We start from the raw sequence: 16,452 nt of genomic DNA on the forward strand, positions 1-16,452 counted from the left end.
CCAGTTAAACTGGGCTGACTGGGCTGCACAAAATAACCACACAAGAGACACAAATACATTCTTCTTTGAGGTTGCTGTGACCCCTTAAGGGTCCACAGGAAGAGAGAGAGCAAGAGAGCAAATGCTGACCTTTTTTATTGAGGAGAAGCTATTCAAATAAGGCAAGGGGTCAGGTTTCAGGGGGCTGAGTCTAGCTTCATGATGTCTGCTGTCTGGTAGATTGACATCTAGGTAGGCCACATCCAAGGGCACAGTAAGATAAGGGGACACACAAAAGGTGTTTCTATGGAACATTCTATCCCAAATAGAGCAAAGGGTTATATTACAAAGGCACAGGTGAGCATAGCTCCACCCATGGGGCTGTAGCAAGACACACCCATGCAGGAGACACCGTCCCTGGAACCCAAGAAGGGTGGGGAAAGCTCTGCCACATTTCTGCTACTGAGCGCCTCAGCACCCAGCCAGGGAGTGTGACTCAGTCACATGCAAGGTTGGTCTCCCACAGCTTAGCACTTTGCTTTTTGATGAGGCTGGCTTTGAACTTGCCATTTTCCTGCCTCAGCCTTGGGAGCTCCTGGGATAATGGGCATGCACCACTGAGCCTGGCCACAATTGAGTTTTATTCATCCATAAAAAAGAAATTATGTCATTTGTTGGTAAATGAATAGTGAACACTATGGTAAGTGAAATACACCAGAGCCAGGAAGCCATAGTTGCAGGTTTTCTCTCATAATATGGAGGCTAAAGAGAAATAAAGAAAAGGAATAAAAAAAGGGATTCTGAGACCACACTTTCATTCATATATATATATATATATATATATATATATACATATATATATAATCATAATGCACTAATTAAAAGATGAATGATAACAGAAGGGAGATCAGTAAGTAGAGCAATCAGGTCAGGGGAAGAAGGAAGGGGAGGGAAAGTGCATGTTCTGGGCAATGAGCTTGATCAAATTATCTTATGTATGTTTGAATATGACTTAATTAACCCCACTATTATGTATAATTATAATGCACCAATTACAAAAAACCCTCAAATTAAAATTTCACCCTGGTCCCTTGGTCTAGGGTGTAGCTCAGTGATAGGGTGCTTGATTAAAAAGTCATTTTTTGTCCCCCTCCTTTTAAAACATCAACGTTAGTGCTTATATTTAGGGTATATTACATGCCACTTCAAGGTGAGAGTAGAAATCTGTTGCTTTTTTATAATTCTCATTTTTACATATCCTAAGATCAGGCAGCAAACAGAGCAGGAACCTTCATTTCACTGGATGGGAAGGGGGTAGTTCTGAGAGGTGAAAATGAGCTCTGATCTTTCCTTCGAAAAATCCACCCTAGCTGCTGCTATTCAAAGCTTGTGGCTTTTAAGACGTTCTAAATGCTGCATTCAAATATCAACGGTTTTGTTTTCTCAGAAGAAAAAAAGGGTAAACATCTAAGGATAACTTATGCCTAAGCACACGGAATCCAAATTGCTTAGCTCTAACAGAACTACAGGTCAAAGCATTTACACAGGTTTTCTTCGTGGATGATCAAATAATAAAATTACAATAATACAGTTATTACAGGTTGGGTACCAGCCCGCAGTCGGTCATCATGTTAAGTGATTTATGTCTTTAATTCTCCAAATGACCTTAGGAAGTCAGCTTTTTTTTAATATTTATTTTTTTTAGTTGTAGTTGGACACAATACCTTTATTTTACTTATTTACTTTTATGTGGTGCTGAGGATCGAACCCAGCGCCTCACACGTGCTAGGGGAGCGCTGTACCGCTGAGCCACAACCCCAGCCCCTGAGATCAGCTTTTTTATTCCCATTTTCCAGACGAGAGAAATGAAATCCAGTTAGTGGCCGTGCTGAGGATGGAACGGGAACGACTCCAAAGCTCTCCACACCACGAAAGGCGAAGAAATTAGCGAAAGAATACACCGAAGTAGGAGAGCAGCAGGGAGGAGAGCACACGAAACAGACAGCCACACACGCGTTCACCCGGGAGCGCACTAATGCGGGGGGGAGGGGGGGGAGGCGGGGAGGCGGAGGCGGAGGTGGGATCGTGGATTTCCGGTCTGGCGCCGGAAGTGGCTCCTCAGCGCCGCCGCCAGCTTTCCGCGGAGAAAAGCGCACTGGAGTTTGTGCTGCTAGTGGTGCACGAGGTTCGTGGGTTCTGCTTTTAAACGCGTCTGTAAATCGAGATGTCGCACCCGTCCCCAGAAGCTAAGCCTTCCAATCCCAGTAACCCCCGAGTCTTCTTTGATGTGGACATCGGAGAGGAGCGAGGTGAGCGAAGTTGTTGGCTGAAAGGCCCCGAGGAGGAGGGGCTGGGGGCGCTTGGGGGACTCGCAGGCTGCCTTTCGGGCCGGGGGCTGCTCGGTGGCACTGAGGCATGGCTTCTTGGGACCCATCTGGAGCAAGATCGGCAAGCGGCGTGAGGTGGAACCAGGGCTTTTGTGCTAATGCTGTCGGTCATGAGGAAGTTTCTGGAAATTTCTAGTTCTTGGAAGGAATTGTGGCGGTCTTAATATTTCACTTGCCTTCTACCTGTGCACCACCAGCTTGTCACAAAATAAGCTTATTTTATATTTGCTATGGGGCTCTTCAGAAGCCTTGTGTGTCTGCGGGGCTCCAGTCACTCAACACGTCTTTTGGCGCACAAAATGTGTGTGTGTGTGTGTGTGTGTATGTGTGTATGTATGCACATATATGTGCACCTGCCATGTTACTTATAAATTAAAGCCACTTATTTGCTTAGTGCTTTTTCTTTACTACTAATTTTAGAGGTCAGATAAGCAAAAGTTTTTTCTATTTTAGCATTGGGGAATTGAACTCGGGAGTAGCTCTGTTGCCTAGGATACCTACCTGCTTAAAAGTTCCTAAGGCCTTGTGAAGTTATATTTATAACTGAATTGGTCTTCTATAACATGTTACAGTTTCTGACCAGGCAGTGTGTTTGAATGCATGTATGGGACACACACATTTTACATGTACCTTCAGCTTGTTTTGGAGCTAATTCCAAAACAGTTTTGGAATTTTCGCATTTTAAGGTGTTGTATAGAAGAGGAATTTTTTCAGCTTTTATTTCAAAGACCGAACTAGGCAGTTTGCACAAAGTACAGAGAAGGGCTACAGATACATATAAAACTGGGCCAGCCGGACCACTGAAAGGGTATTTTATTTTATTTTTTGGTACTGAGGATTGAACTCGAGCACTGGACCATTGAGCCACATCTTCAGCCCTATCTTGTATTTTATTTAGAGACAGGGCACCTTGATTTTGCTGAGGCTGACTTTGAACTGAACTTGGGATCCTCCTGCCTCAGTCTCCTGAGATGCTGGGATTATAAGTGTGTGCCACTGTGCCCGGCTTCATTTTCTCTTAGTGGTTGGTTGGTGATTGGAAATTCTGAATACAGTTTATTTGGGGGCTCATGGTTTCAGAGCTCTCAGTGCATCGACATCTGGCTCTAGTCCTTGGGTCTTTGAAGTGAGGTTGAACAACATGGCAAAGAGTGTGGTGGAGGGAAGCAGCTCACATGATGATCAGAAGCAAAGAGAGACTCCATTCACCAGATATAAAATATGTACCCCAAAGGGATGCTCCCAGTGACCTACCTCTTCCAGCCACACCCTACCTGCTTTGGGTTAACTGAGTGGTAACTTAGGCGTTAACCCTATCAGGGGATTAATTCAGTGATTGGGTTAAGGCTTTTATAACCTCTTTCATTTCACCTCTAAGTCTTCTTGAATCGTCTCGCACATGAACTTATGTGGAACACCTCACATTCCAAACCATAACACCAAGGGAAATTAAATTTGTATATTGAGATTTCTGCATTCCCATGTACTGCAGCATTATTTGCAATAGCAGAAATACTAGCATCAACCCTGTAATGTCAGTGGATGATTAGATAAAATGTGTACATACACACATACACACACACACACACACACACACACACACACCAAGGAGTATACTATTCAACCCAAAAAAAAAGAAGAAAATAGTGTCATTTGCGATATGGAAGAACCTTGAGGACATTATGTTTAAGGGAAATAAGCCAAATACAGGAAGACAAATACCACATGATCTCACCTGAATGCATCATCTAAAAAAGTTGAACTCATAGAAGTAGAGAGTAGAATGGTAGATACCAGGGGCTAGGGAGAGGTTGCTCAAATGATATTCAGTTTGAGGAACTATATGTTCATGATATATATATTTTTAATATTTTTGTTTTAATTGTACATGGACACAGTGCCTTTATTTTTTTGTGGTGCTGAGGATGGAACCCAGTGTCTCACTTGTGCTAGGTAAGTATTCTACCACTGAGCTACAACTCCAGCCTCTAAGTTCATGATCTTTTGTACAACATTGTGATTATAGTTAATAACAATTATTGTGTTCTTGAAATTACCAAAAAAAAATAAAAAAGACCAAGAGAATTTAGTAATTCACGAGTGATTTGTTACCATAGTTGTACCAATTATCCTTTTGTCATTTGGTGGTTTGTTTTTGCATACTGACACAATTTCATTTTCTTTTCTTTTAGTTGGTCGAATAGTCTTAGAATTGTTTGCAGATATTGTACCCAAAACTGCAGAAAATTTTCGTGCATTGTGCACAGGAGAAAAAGGCATTGGACCCACGACTGGGAAACCTCTCTATTTCAAAGGATGTCCTTTTCATCGAAGTATGTATACATTTTCTGAATTTACCTTCAAACAAATTCTGTTCTTCAGAAGATAGGGAAGAAAACATTGAGATGGGAATAAAGGTTAAAAAGTACTGGTGTAGTTAGTTCCTAAGAGGATGCTTTGGCATGAGAAGTAATAGCTCAATTTCATAAAGACTGGACTGTGAGGTGGAATTAATTATGGGCGAGTACTAGGGTTTATCTATAGGGAAATGGACTACACCTGTCTTCACAAGTTTTTCTTCACTCCCAAACCATTTGATTGAGAAAGAAAGAGCATAGCCATGATAAAGTGAGCTGGCCTTAGGTAGTTGACTGCCTGGTGACAGAAAAGTTATTTTTACTTCATGGGCAGGATTGCTTGAGAAGGCTGCAGATTGTAGATTCAGTGTCTTGGACACACTGGTGATTAAAGTATATCATTTTGCACTTTGTAATCATTCTTTTATTTAGTGTTTACTTAACAATAGACTGAAGGTTCTGTAAGTTTAACTATATGTTCTTATCACTTTGTCTTTTTAGCACCTTGTATAATTATTGAGTAATCACTCAGTAAATGTTTATTTATGAATAACATGAATAATTTTTTTGTTTTTGCAGTGCCTTACTGCAAGCACTCTATCACTGAGCTATACCCTCAGTCCTGTGGTTATGTTTTAAAAAATAATTTATTAAGAAAAATTAGGATCAATTATTAAATGTTTTAAGCATTTATTTGCTTATGTGTTTCATAAGAAATCAATGTGCTAACAGAATATATGTAGAAAATAGTTAACATAGCAGGCCCAAGGCTGATATCCTTATAAAGGTCTGCTTCCAAGAGTAGCACTTAGCTGGAGTTTGGGAGCTTGGCACTTAAACCATTCCTTAAATCATAAGGGTGTTTACTGTCTCTAGACCGTTTATACAGATGTATAACTTATGTTGAATATCTGCTTTCTTTTTCTTTTTGGGAGTCTGGAATTTTGGAATATGCTAGGCAGAGTATCTATGTGATAAGGCCTTCATAAATACCTGGGATGCTGAGTCTCTAATTGGCTTTCTTGGGCACAATTGTTGTACATGTTTCTACATCTTCATTGCTGGGAGAAATGTGTTCCATGATACTTCATGGGAGGGAGGCAGCATAATGAAGCCTGCACATGGATTTCTTCAGATCCTGCCTGTCTTTTTCCAGCTGTGTATCCTTATGATTATAATACAATCAAATGTTGAGACCATGAGTCCTAGGGATCTCTGAACATGGTAGTGATTTTGGTAGCTCTTGATATAAAGGGATAATTTTACTGAAGTATTTTTATTAGGGTGTAAAACATACTAGGACTAATTGGTCTTCATTCAGCAAACATTATTGAATAGCTACATACATAGTTACAAGGAAGAAAAAGAGTTGCTGTACATAAAGAACTCAGTGGTGGAAGAAATAGATCATTATGTAAGATGAAGTTAGAGTCAAGATATGTTGGAGAGGGCTGGGGATGTGGCTCAAGCGGTAGCGCGCTGGCCTAGCATGCGTGCGGCCCGGGTTCGATCCTCAGCACCACATACCAACAAAGATGTTGTGTCCGCCAAGAACTAAGAAAAAAATAAATAAATGTTAAAAATTCTCTCTCTCTCTGTCCCCCTCTGTCTCTCACTCTCTCTTTAAAAAAAAAAAAAAAAAAAAGATATGTTGGAGAAAACTTAAGATATCCAGATTTTGGGTTTCATTGACAGTTTTACTTATAGGTGATCAGGTGGTAAAATGTAGATTGGACTCAGATTGCAAAAAGTATAGAGTTGTTAAGATAGGTGTGAAGAAAACCAAAGATTAAATGTTCTCTCTGATATGTGGATGCTGATTCACAAAAGGGAATGGAAAGGAGTAGAGGGGATTGGAATGGGGGGAAGGAGGAGAAGGGAGTGGGAATGGGAATGGGAATGGGAAAGACAGTAGAATGATTTGGACATAACTTTCCTATGTTCATGTATAGGTACATGACCAGTATAACTCCACATGTACAACCACAAGAACGGGAAGTTGTACTCCATGTATGATATGTAAAGTACATTCTACGGTCATGTGTAACTAAAAAGAATAAATAAAAAAGATAGGTGGAGAAAGACAAATGGGAGGATGTTGTGACTAAAATGCTTTAAGAAGTTGTTTTTATTATTACCTATTCATTAGTTAATATGGCTGAGGCTATCCATGTGTCAGTCACTAATAGCCATTCTCCTTTTTTTGTAGTTATTAAGAAATTTATGATTCAGGGTGGAGACTTCTCAAATCAGAATGGGACAGGTGGAGAAAGTATTTATGGTGAAAAATTTGAAGATGAAAATTTCTACTATAAGGTAAAGTAAAGGAGAAAGTGTGTATTTTTGCTAACATAAAGGTTACAACACATGTGAAATATATTTATTGGATAGTTTTAAAATACCAAAAAAAGACCTTAAATGTGCCTAGATTATGCTTTACTTATAAAAGGAATCATATTTGTAAATATGCTTTTTTTTTTTTTTTTTTTTTTGTGGTGCTTGGACTTTTAAATCTAGGGTCTTACACATACTAGGCAAGCCCTTACCACTGAGCTACATCTCCAGCCCAGTATCCATGTTAATATGGAAGGTCTTCATCCAGTAATAAATTTTATTTGTCAAAAATACTCTATTATTTCTTTGTGGTAGAGTTTTTACATGCTTTGTTTAAGCCAATGAGTTCTCTTAAGATATGTGATAAGGCCCCAATAAATACCTGGGATGCTGAGTCTCTAATTGGCTTGATAAAATGAGCCCATATGGCAAATTGATTCCAGGAAAAATGTTTTTGTTGTAAAGATGATAATTTGTGCATCTTTATTCTTGAATTTGAAGAGCAACAAAAATCATCGCTAATATCCATGATGTCAGGGGATTTGCAAACTAGTGGATGTGGTTAATGTCCAAGCTTCTAAAGGACATTAGTGGTACCTGTGCCTTCTTCATTGGCTCAAGATCTAATCGGGGTATATTGCATCATTCAAGTTTTAAGAATGGACATGTAAGTACAAAAGTAAAGTGATATCTTTGGAAATGAGGAATGTGAGCAAGGTAATGAGGAAAGTTTGAAAAGCAATTGTCATCATTCTTTTAAATAGTACTTATTGACAGTAGTTGTATGCTCAGTTCTATCACTGGAACCAGAAAGATTATAAAAATGAAAGGCTTTGATGACAAGGAATTTATAATTTTACCTTGGAGACAAGATTTAAAAATATGGGACAACTAGAGAATAATAAGATACAAATAAATTCTAAATTGAGTGAATATACTTAACTTGTATAAATTTGATCCAGGTTGAGGAACCCTTGTATGAAATGCTGAGAAACAGAAGTGTTTCAGATTTTGGAGTTCCTTAGATTTTGAATATTTGCATCTGCTTTCCCAGTTAAGCATCCCTAATCCCCAAATCTGAAATCTGAATTTGTGAATGCTACTGCACAAAAATTCAGATTTTGGAGTCTTTTAGATTTTGGATTTTCACATTATAGATTCACAACTCAGTAATATAAACTTTATGTGTGCTCTGGGGCAAGGATGTGATTTATATGACCCAAGTTATTAAATGAGACATTGAGGAGGAATGGGTAAGCCTGGCCTTGCAAGGTGACTGAAATTTTTTTAGGCAAGAAATAAAATAAGTAAAATTGAAGGATTATGGATGAGGACAAAGACAGTGGAAAACTGAGAAAAGTAGTTAAAATTATAGCTAATGTTTTGGGGAAAGCACCAAAAGAAGCTAATGGAAGAATGTAAACCAAGATAATGTAATGATTTCATGCATACCAAAAAAAAAAAAAAAAAAAAGGAAGCTTCTAGAAAGGAGACCTGCTTCTTGTCTTTGTCTTCTATAATTTTGGTAGCCTTGAAAGCTGAATTATTTAGATTGGAGAGATAAAAGGCATTTTAGGTGGAAAAACTTAGAATTTATCACCAATGAGGAGGTGTTTACAAAGCCGAAGAAATAAAATAGAAAAATGAAGTTTTCGTGACAGAACTATTGAACAAGGTAGAATTTTGATTTCAAGATGTAGTTAGCAGTTTCCTTTGTATACTCCCTGAAGAGTTAATTTACCTGATATAAAAGCCACAAGGTTTAGATTCTTTTGTGACTAGGAAAGTACCTTAACTGAATGACTAGTCAAATTCAATATCCCATTACTGTTCCCAGTTAATGGATGTGTAAAAGAAGAATAATAATGTAGGCCTATTACTGAATGTGGGAAAACTCTTCAGGTCTTCAAGAGCATCCATCATAAAAGGGTAGAAATATATTATTAGATTATTTTAAAGATGAAGTGTATCATCTTCTTAAAGTGACCAATTTAGAAATTAACCCCCATTTCAGTTACCTTATTTGATTTCATTAGCTTTTCCTAAAGTTTAAGAAGTGATCAAATACCCCCTATTTTGTTCATCGAAGGTTTCAGTTTATACAAAGTAAAGGTAATAGAACATTTCTTAAATAAAAGTATAGTCTGGGTATGTAACTCAGTGTTAAAATACTTGCCTAGTATGCTAGAGGCCCTGGATTCAGTCCTAGTACCACAAAACAAAAACAAAAAAAGTAAAGAAAGAACAATTAGTTTGATATAATGGTAGAATGGCTCATGTTACCAACTATCCTGACTTTATGTGAGTGGTCAGTAAAAGAACAGTTTAGATTAATACCCTAACTTTCATTTTCTTTGAATGATTTTTTTTTTTCCTACAGCATGATCGGGAGGGTTTATTGAGCATGGCAAACGCAGGCCGCAATACAAATGGTTCTCAGTTCTTTATCACGACAGTTCCGACTCCTCATTTGGATGGGAAGCATGTGGTGTTTGGCCAAGTAATTAAAGGCATAGGTGTGGCAAGGATGCTGGAAAATGTAGAAGTGAAAGGTGAAAAACCTGTCAAAGTAAGTAAAGTTATAGTGAAATATACATATTGTCATAGTTTCTATCTTAAAATGTTCTAGTGATTATTAAATTAGCTGGAAAAATTGGAAAATGTTAGGATGATTTTGATTTAGGAGCCTGCATCTATCACTTTATTTTTGTACCTATTGTCTAAAGGAAGCTTTTTAATTCTTATTTCAAATTTAATGTATTTTTGCTAGATTACTTAAAAGTCTCCCTATACCAGCAAAAGTTTTGATCCAGACTGTATAATAATACACAGTAGAAAAAGGATAGCAAACCTAGATTCTTATTCTAGAGATTTGGCCTTGATCATTTTACTGAATTTTTTTGGCCTGTTTTCCTCATCCATTGTTCCTAAAGTGTTTAGACTGTATGATTTCTGAAGATACTTGTGTTCTAGATGTCTGTGAATCAGAATGACCATAGTATTGTGCATCTTAAGTTTTAAGTGGGCATTGGAAACTTAGTTACTTGTAGGAGGCAAGCTTTGGAATTCAGAGTATGAAGGGAATTATAGTAAATTAAAAGTTCATACCTCACCAAACAATAATTAACATGGAGAATGGTAAAATTAACAATTTACTATGTGTACACTGAGCTTCTGAATACTTAAGTAGATAGTGATATTGTTATATTAGTTGGAATAAATAAGTAAAAAAGGCATTATTGTAATTATAATAAAAGTTTCTAACTGAAGTCTATGACTTCGGTAGTGTTGTTATTTACAACTATATAGCTTTTAAAGAAGACTTTTTAAAATAATATTTCATTAATATGGTAGTATATTTCTACAATTCCATTATTATTTTTACAGTTGTGCGTTATTGCAGAATGTGGAGAACTCAAAGAAGGGGATGATTGGGGAATATTACCAAAAGATGGCTCTGGCGATAGTCATCCAGATTTCCCAGAGGATGCAGATATAGACTTAAAAGATGTAAGTACTTTCAAATTAGTACTTTAATAAATAAAAATTTTTAGTGCAAAATGTTTGGGATTTTGTATCACTCTGTATAATGATAAAACCTATCATATTACTTGTTAACTTCCAATGTGTTTGTATTCCTTTGTACAGGTAGATAAAATTTTACTAATAACAGAAGACTTAAAAAATATTGGAAATACTTTTTTCAAATCCCAGAACTGGGAGATGGCCATGAAAAAATATGCAAAGGTTTTAAGGTAATTAAACATTTTAAATAAATTACTGTTAAGATCTTGTAAATTGAATTATAAATTGAAATTCCAAATTCCTCATTGTATTTTGGCAAATTTCCTGTGGAATAAACATCTGTGTTTGAAATAGTTGCATTTCTTTTGTTGCTGCAGCTTATTTTGAAAAATTTCAAAATACAGAAGAGTTGAGGTGTAGATAATATTGTATTTTGGCTATTATATAACATCGTGAAGGTGTAAATCAGTTTGACCAGAGTTTGTTCACTTTGTACCAGTGGAATGGATGTGTCTGTTCCAGGAGACCCTTTTCCCCATGAGGTGATACTGAGATTATATGGAAACCCAACAACCTTTCACACAGTAGTTTTAGTGTCCTTACCCTTACTTATTACACTAATTGTTGGAGAACTGTGATATTCTACAGTTGTTAGCTGGCATTCTGTGTAAGAAACCCCTGCCCTCCATTTGGTAATGTTGTAGACCTGTGGTTTTTTCATTTTGGTTTATTAATGTAGCAATACTGTGATTCTTTTTGGTACTCAAAGAGTTTAATATTGTTCAGTGGAAGCCCATTTCATTTTGACTTGCTGGTTTTTTTTTTCAGTGATGGAGATTAAAGTCAGAGCCTCACAAATGCTAGGCAAGAGCTCTACCACTGAGTTATATCGCCAGCCTCATTTTGACAATCTGTGATCACTTGCTTCCTTTCTGACACAAGATTTGTTTCAGAGTCATCTTATAATCACCTGGCTTTTGTATCTGGTATCAGCACTTTCTCTAAGGAGCTCTGATAAATTTCAAAGAAAGAAAAGTTTAGCAGCTCAATTCTAGGGGCTTGGTATGCTCTGTTTCTTGGTCTTTTTCAGTGAACAATTAAAAATGAACACTTAATGGTTGTTCTTTACCTTTTGCCAGTCAGTACACTTCTGGTACCTTCCTGGTTCCAAATACAATTACATTGAAAAGTACCTAATGGGACCTGAGTTTTAACTTAGAGGTGTGTTACTACTACTGCACAATTGATACAATTGATTTGGGAAATTCTTTTTTTTTTTTAACTGGGGGTTGAACACAAGGGTGCTATACCACTGAGCTACATCCCCAGCTTTTTTATTTTTATTTTCAAACAAGCATTGCTAAGTTGCTGAGGGCTTTGATAAGTTGCTGAGCCGTATCTTGAACTTGGTATCCTTCTCTCTCAGCCTCCTGAGTTGCTGGAATTAACAGGTGTGTACCACCACACCTGGCTTCTGGGAATTGTTTGTTCTTTTTGAACACTTTGGGAAAAAATGTTTTAGGAAATAAAAATACCTCATAAAGAAAATGACCTTCAAAAGAAAAATAATGGGTATGGGAGTAGAGCTCAGTGGTAGACTGTGTGTTTATTAGGGTGCTCGAGGCCCTGGGTTCAGTCTCTGGCCCGCAACAAAAAATAAAAATAAAAAAAATGTTTAATAAGAAGATTGTGGAGATTGGATATTAAATTAGTATCTGCTTTTTTTAAATATTTACTTTTTAGTTTTAGATGGACACAATATCTTTATTTTTATGTGGTGCTGAGGATCAAACCTGGTGCCTCACGCATGGTAGGCGAGTGCTCTAACTCTGAGCCACAACCCCAGCCCTAGTATCTGCTTTTTATATCAGAAATGATGTAACATTTTTTGGTATTTTTGAAGTAGTAGAGTAAGTCTTGTTTGTGTGGAATTACATATTGCTTTTATTAATTTTTTTTCCAGATATGTGGATAGTTCAAAGGCTGTTATTGAGAAAGCAGATGGATCTAGGCTGCAGTCTATAGCCTTAAGCTGTGTGCTGAATATTGGTGCTTGTAAACTGAAGATGTCAAATTGGCAGGGAGCAGTTGAAAGTTGTTTAGAGGTAACTGTGTAATATTGAACTTTTTGAAGGAGAGGGATTTTGGCATACCAACTTGAACAAAACCACTTTTTACATATCTGAATATGTCTTATTGCATATTGTCTCTAAATATTTTGGACCTTCAGAACTTCCTTTCAATCCATTCATTTTGCTTTTTTTAAATAAATTAAAAAATTTTTTTAGTTGTAGATGGACACAATACCTTTATTTTATTTATTTGTATGTGGTGCTGAGGATCGAACCCAGTTCTTCACATGTGCTAGATAAGCACCCTATCACTGAGCCACAAGCCTAGCCCCTCGTTTTGCTTTTTGACCCTGTGTACTTAATATCTTTGAAAGACTTTCCTATTTTTCTCTTAAAGCATTTGTCAGTTCATATATTCATTTAAGAGCACCTATTATATGCTAAGCATTGGAACACAAAGTTAGAAATGACTAGGTATGTGGGTTGTGGAGTTAGGCATGCCACACCCCCAGTGCCTTTACCATTGAACTCTACCCCTAGTCCCAGCATGGTTTTATTTATTTATTTATTTTAAAATAAATTTTTAGTTGTAGTTGGACACAGTGCCCCTATTTATTTATTTATTTTTGTGGTGCTGAGGATCAAACCCAGTGCCTTGCACATGCTTGTCAAGCTCTGTACTGCTGAGCCACAACTCCAGCCCCACCCAGCATGGTTTTTCAAATTAGACCTCTGCCATTCAGCTAATTTTGTGATCTTGTATAGATTCCTAATTTTTATAGAATCTGAATTTTGTTTTCTATAAATTGAAAATAATACCTACCTGATAGGATGGTTGTAAAAGATTATAAAGCAAGTTTTAAGTACTTAGCACTGTGCTTGGCACATTTTATGTACTCAGTGAATTTAGTTTGTTTTTAATTACAAGATTCATATTTCCTAGAAACTTAATAGATTTAGTTTAGGAGGGGGCCAGTTTCTATTTAGGGTCATCACACCTTGTATGGGAGAATGGATACTATTTGGAATACACAGAAAGGTCATTTGTCTTTATGAGAGCTATCTAGTTACATTAACTAATAAAGCTAGAAAGCATTACCTTTCTCAAAATAGATCGATTATGACTCTCTTTCCTGTTATATAGTTGTCTGAAAGTATTTCCAAACTAAATGTTTTGATTTTTGCCCACTAAGCTATAGATTAGCTATAGAACCGAAATGAGATTCTGTACTAGGGGTGTAGTTAAGTTGTAGAACACTTGCCCAGCATTCATTCATGAGGTCCTGGGTTGAATCCCAACACTGCTACATTAAAAAAAAAAAAATCTGCTTAGAGTAAGTGAATAGAGGATAAGAAAATATATTTGCAGTTTTGGGATCAAATCTAAGACTCTTATTCATGTAAGGCAAGTGTTTTAGCAGTGTATACCCGAAGTCCTAGAATATATTTAGAAGGGAACATACAACAGAGGAAAAAATTGATCTTTACTCTGGGTCTCCATAACTTGTGAGGCAGATGTTTCCTTTTCAGTAAATCTGTGATTATTGGCTTTTAAAATATATAAATAGAATGTTAATTTAAAAATGTTTATTTTAGTGAAAAGATCTTTATAAAGTTACTCAGGTTCCTAAGAAATTTAGATTTCAATTAAAAGCATGTATAGTTGGCCTTCTGTATCCATGGATTCCACATTCTAAGATTCATCCAGCCTCAGATTGAAGATTTCTTTTGTACTAAACATGTGAAGACTTTTAAATATATGGAAGGAAAGGTATAGGTTATTAAATGCAAATACTGAACCATTTATATTAAAAATTTAAATCTCCAGATTTAATTTGCAGGGGGTGAGTTGAGCTGTCCTGGAACTATTCCAGAGACACTAAGGGACAACTTGCAAACTTTCATTTACAGTGTTTTCTTTTATAAATACATTAGTTAGGACTGAGTATGGAGAGAGAAACCACAGTGCTGAGGAGCATGTTAAAGATATGGTCAAGAAACACCTTCCTCCTCCATATAGTGCCCTCTGCTGACAAATTGTCACACTATGCCAACTGGCAAAAGACAGCTGTTCATAGTCTTCAGCTGAAGTGGATTTGAAGGTGTCAGGCAATAAATGAATCTGAAAAATGTATTTATTTAGATAGTTATAATTTTTTAATTTTTATAGGCTCTTGAAATGGACCCATCAAATACTAAAGCACTGTATCGAAGAGCTCAAGGATGGCAAGGATTAAAAGAATACGATCAGGCACTGGTAAATTTTGTTTCAAATGTTTTACAATAAACAGTCACCTTTGTAAATTAGATCTTAATTTTTCACAACTTTTTTTTTTCCAATTAAAGGCTGATCTTAAGAAAGCTCAGGAGATAGCACCAGAAGATAAAGGTAGGTTGGCTGTTTTTGTAGTCAAAGTTCATTTAGCACTTTAAAATTATGCTCATGAACTGTTTTACTCTTAACTTTGGCAGATATCAGGCATTTGTTCAGTGGGTCTTATAGAATGCCTGTTACTGGGCCATGTATATCAGTGAATAAGACAAGGTCCTCCCCTGATAGAGCTTGTTTTCATTCCTCTCAAAAATGCACTAGTTTTTCACAGTGCACTTAATATGGTTTATTCTGCCTTATCATTTGAGATCCTGTTTTTGTTACTATGACATTCTTTGAAAGGTCAATACTCAGGTATAGTATTCATTGTAAATTTAATTTTTGGGACCATTCCTTAAGTGGACCATCATGGCAAGTAATCTAGTATTCTAGATACTGAATATGTTTTGGAAAAGCTATGACAAGTAAATTTATTTTTTTAAATTAAACCAAAAGTGAATAGCAACACCAGATCTAAATATTTATCTCTTTGGTCCCTTTTTGCTAAAATAAAACAAGGTAGTTACTACTCTCTAAAATGGAGATGGAGAAACAAGTATTGATGTGATTGAGTTCTCTCAGTTGGCAGTCTTCTGAAATTATGCTTCAGGGTTGTTGTGAACTCTGCTTTCTTGGAGTAGAGTTTTCTGTTAATAGGGTTGTTATTTTATCCAGAAGAAAAGTTTTGTCAATGGGGAGGAGGAGTTGTGATATTATAATCGTTTGTTGGTCATCCTAATCTTTTTGTTTTGAGAAATAACTCATTGCCTATTTTTTTTTGCAGCCATCCAGGCAGAATTGCTGAAAGTCAAACAGAAGATAAAGGCAGAGAAAGATAAAGAGAAGGCAGTATATGCAAAAATGTTTGCTTAGAAAGGATTCAATTTTGCTTAAATATTATGCATTTATTGTATAAAGGCAATAAGACAATGTAAGAGTTATTGTCTATATGTGATTGCTAATGTGATTCCTTTGACATTTCAGTTCTTCATTGTTTACACTTTAAAATACTGATACAGGTTCCCTGTTAATAAAAAGTGGCAAAAAATACAGTGAAGTTCATTTAAAAATTCTATCTGTACTTTCATAAAGAATGGTGTGCAGTTTGCTTTTTTTTTTTAGTATTTATATTTTAGTTATAGGTGGATACAATCTTTATTTTTATGTTGTATTGAGGATCGAAACCAGTGCCTCACGCATGGTAGACAAGCATTCTACCTCTAAGCCACAACTCCAGACCTCCAGTTTGCTTTCAAACTCCTTAAGTTATATCTTGTTGAATGAACTGATGAACACTTATTTGTATATTGTTTCCCTCAATCCTTATACATTATGTGGTAAGTCTGTGCTGGTGTTTTATGCTTAGAGATGACACTTAGGATTTGGCAGTTTTTCTGTGAAGGGCCAGATAGTAAAATTTTTACAGT

At 36.4% G+C, this 16,452-nt stretch overlaps 1 protein-coding gene across 2 annotated transcripts; it reads left to right on the plus strand.

The window, feature by feature from the left end:
* The first annotated feature begins 2,082 nt into the window (after positions 1–2,082).
* Ppid (peptidylprolyl isomerase D) lies at positions 2,083–16,075 on the plus strand. Of its 2 annotated transcripts, XM_005330939.5 has the most exons (10): positions 2,083–2,288; positions 4,559–4,699; positions 6,933–7,039; positions 9,438–9,626; positions 10,445–10,567; positions 10,706–10,812; positions 12,546–12,687; positions 14,825–14,911; positions 15,001–15,043; positions 15,810–16,075. In XM_005330939.5, exons 1-10 carry the CDS (start codon positions 2,204–2,206, stop codon positions 15,896–15,898), a joined length of 1,113 nt encoding a protein of 370 aa, XP_005330996.2. In that variant the 5' UTR covers positions 2,083–2,203; the 3' UTR covers positions 15,899–16,075. The 2 variants fall into 2 exon arrangements, with proteins under 2 accessions (XP_005330996.2, XP_021585955.2); XM_021730280.3 differs by lacking the exons at positions 2,083–2,288; positions 4,559–4,699 and adding an exon at positions 7,559–7,724 and having other exon boundaries at positions 6,927–7,039.
* Positions 16,076–16,452: the final 377 nt, after the last annotated feature.

Source organism: Ictidomys tridecemlineatus, chromosome 9 (genome assembly GCF_052094955.1).
Source record: "Ictidomys tridecemlineatus isolate mIctTri1 chromosome 9, mIctTri1.hap1, whole genome shotgun sequence".
Taxonomy (NCBI): domain Eukaryota; kingdom Metazoa; phylum Chordata; class Mammalia; order Rodentia; family Sciuridae; genus Ictidomys; species Ictidomys tridecemlineatus.

Excerpts from the sequence above, each read along its gene's own strand:
- Ppid (XM_005330939.5), top strand. The coding sequence starts at position 2,204 with ATGTCGCACCCGTCCCCAGAAGCTAAGCCTTCCAATCCCAGTAACCCC. Across the intron at positions 2,289-4,558 it reads GGACATCGGAGAGGAGCGAG|TTGGTCGAATAGTCTTAGAA; the intron begins GTGAGCGAAGTT and ends CTTTTCTTTTAG. Across the intron at positions 14,912-15,000 it reads AAGAATACGATCAGGCACTG|GCTGATCTTAAGAAAGCTCA; the intron begins GTAAATTTTGTT and ends TTCCAATTAAAG.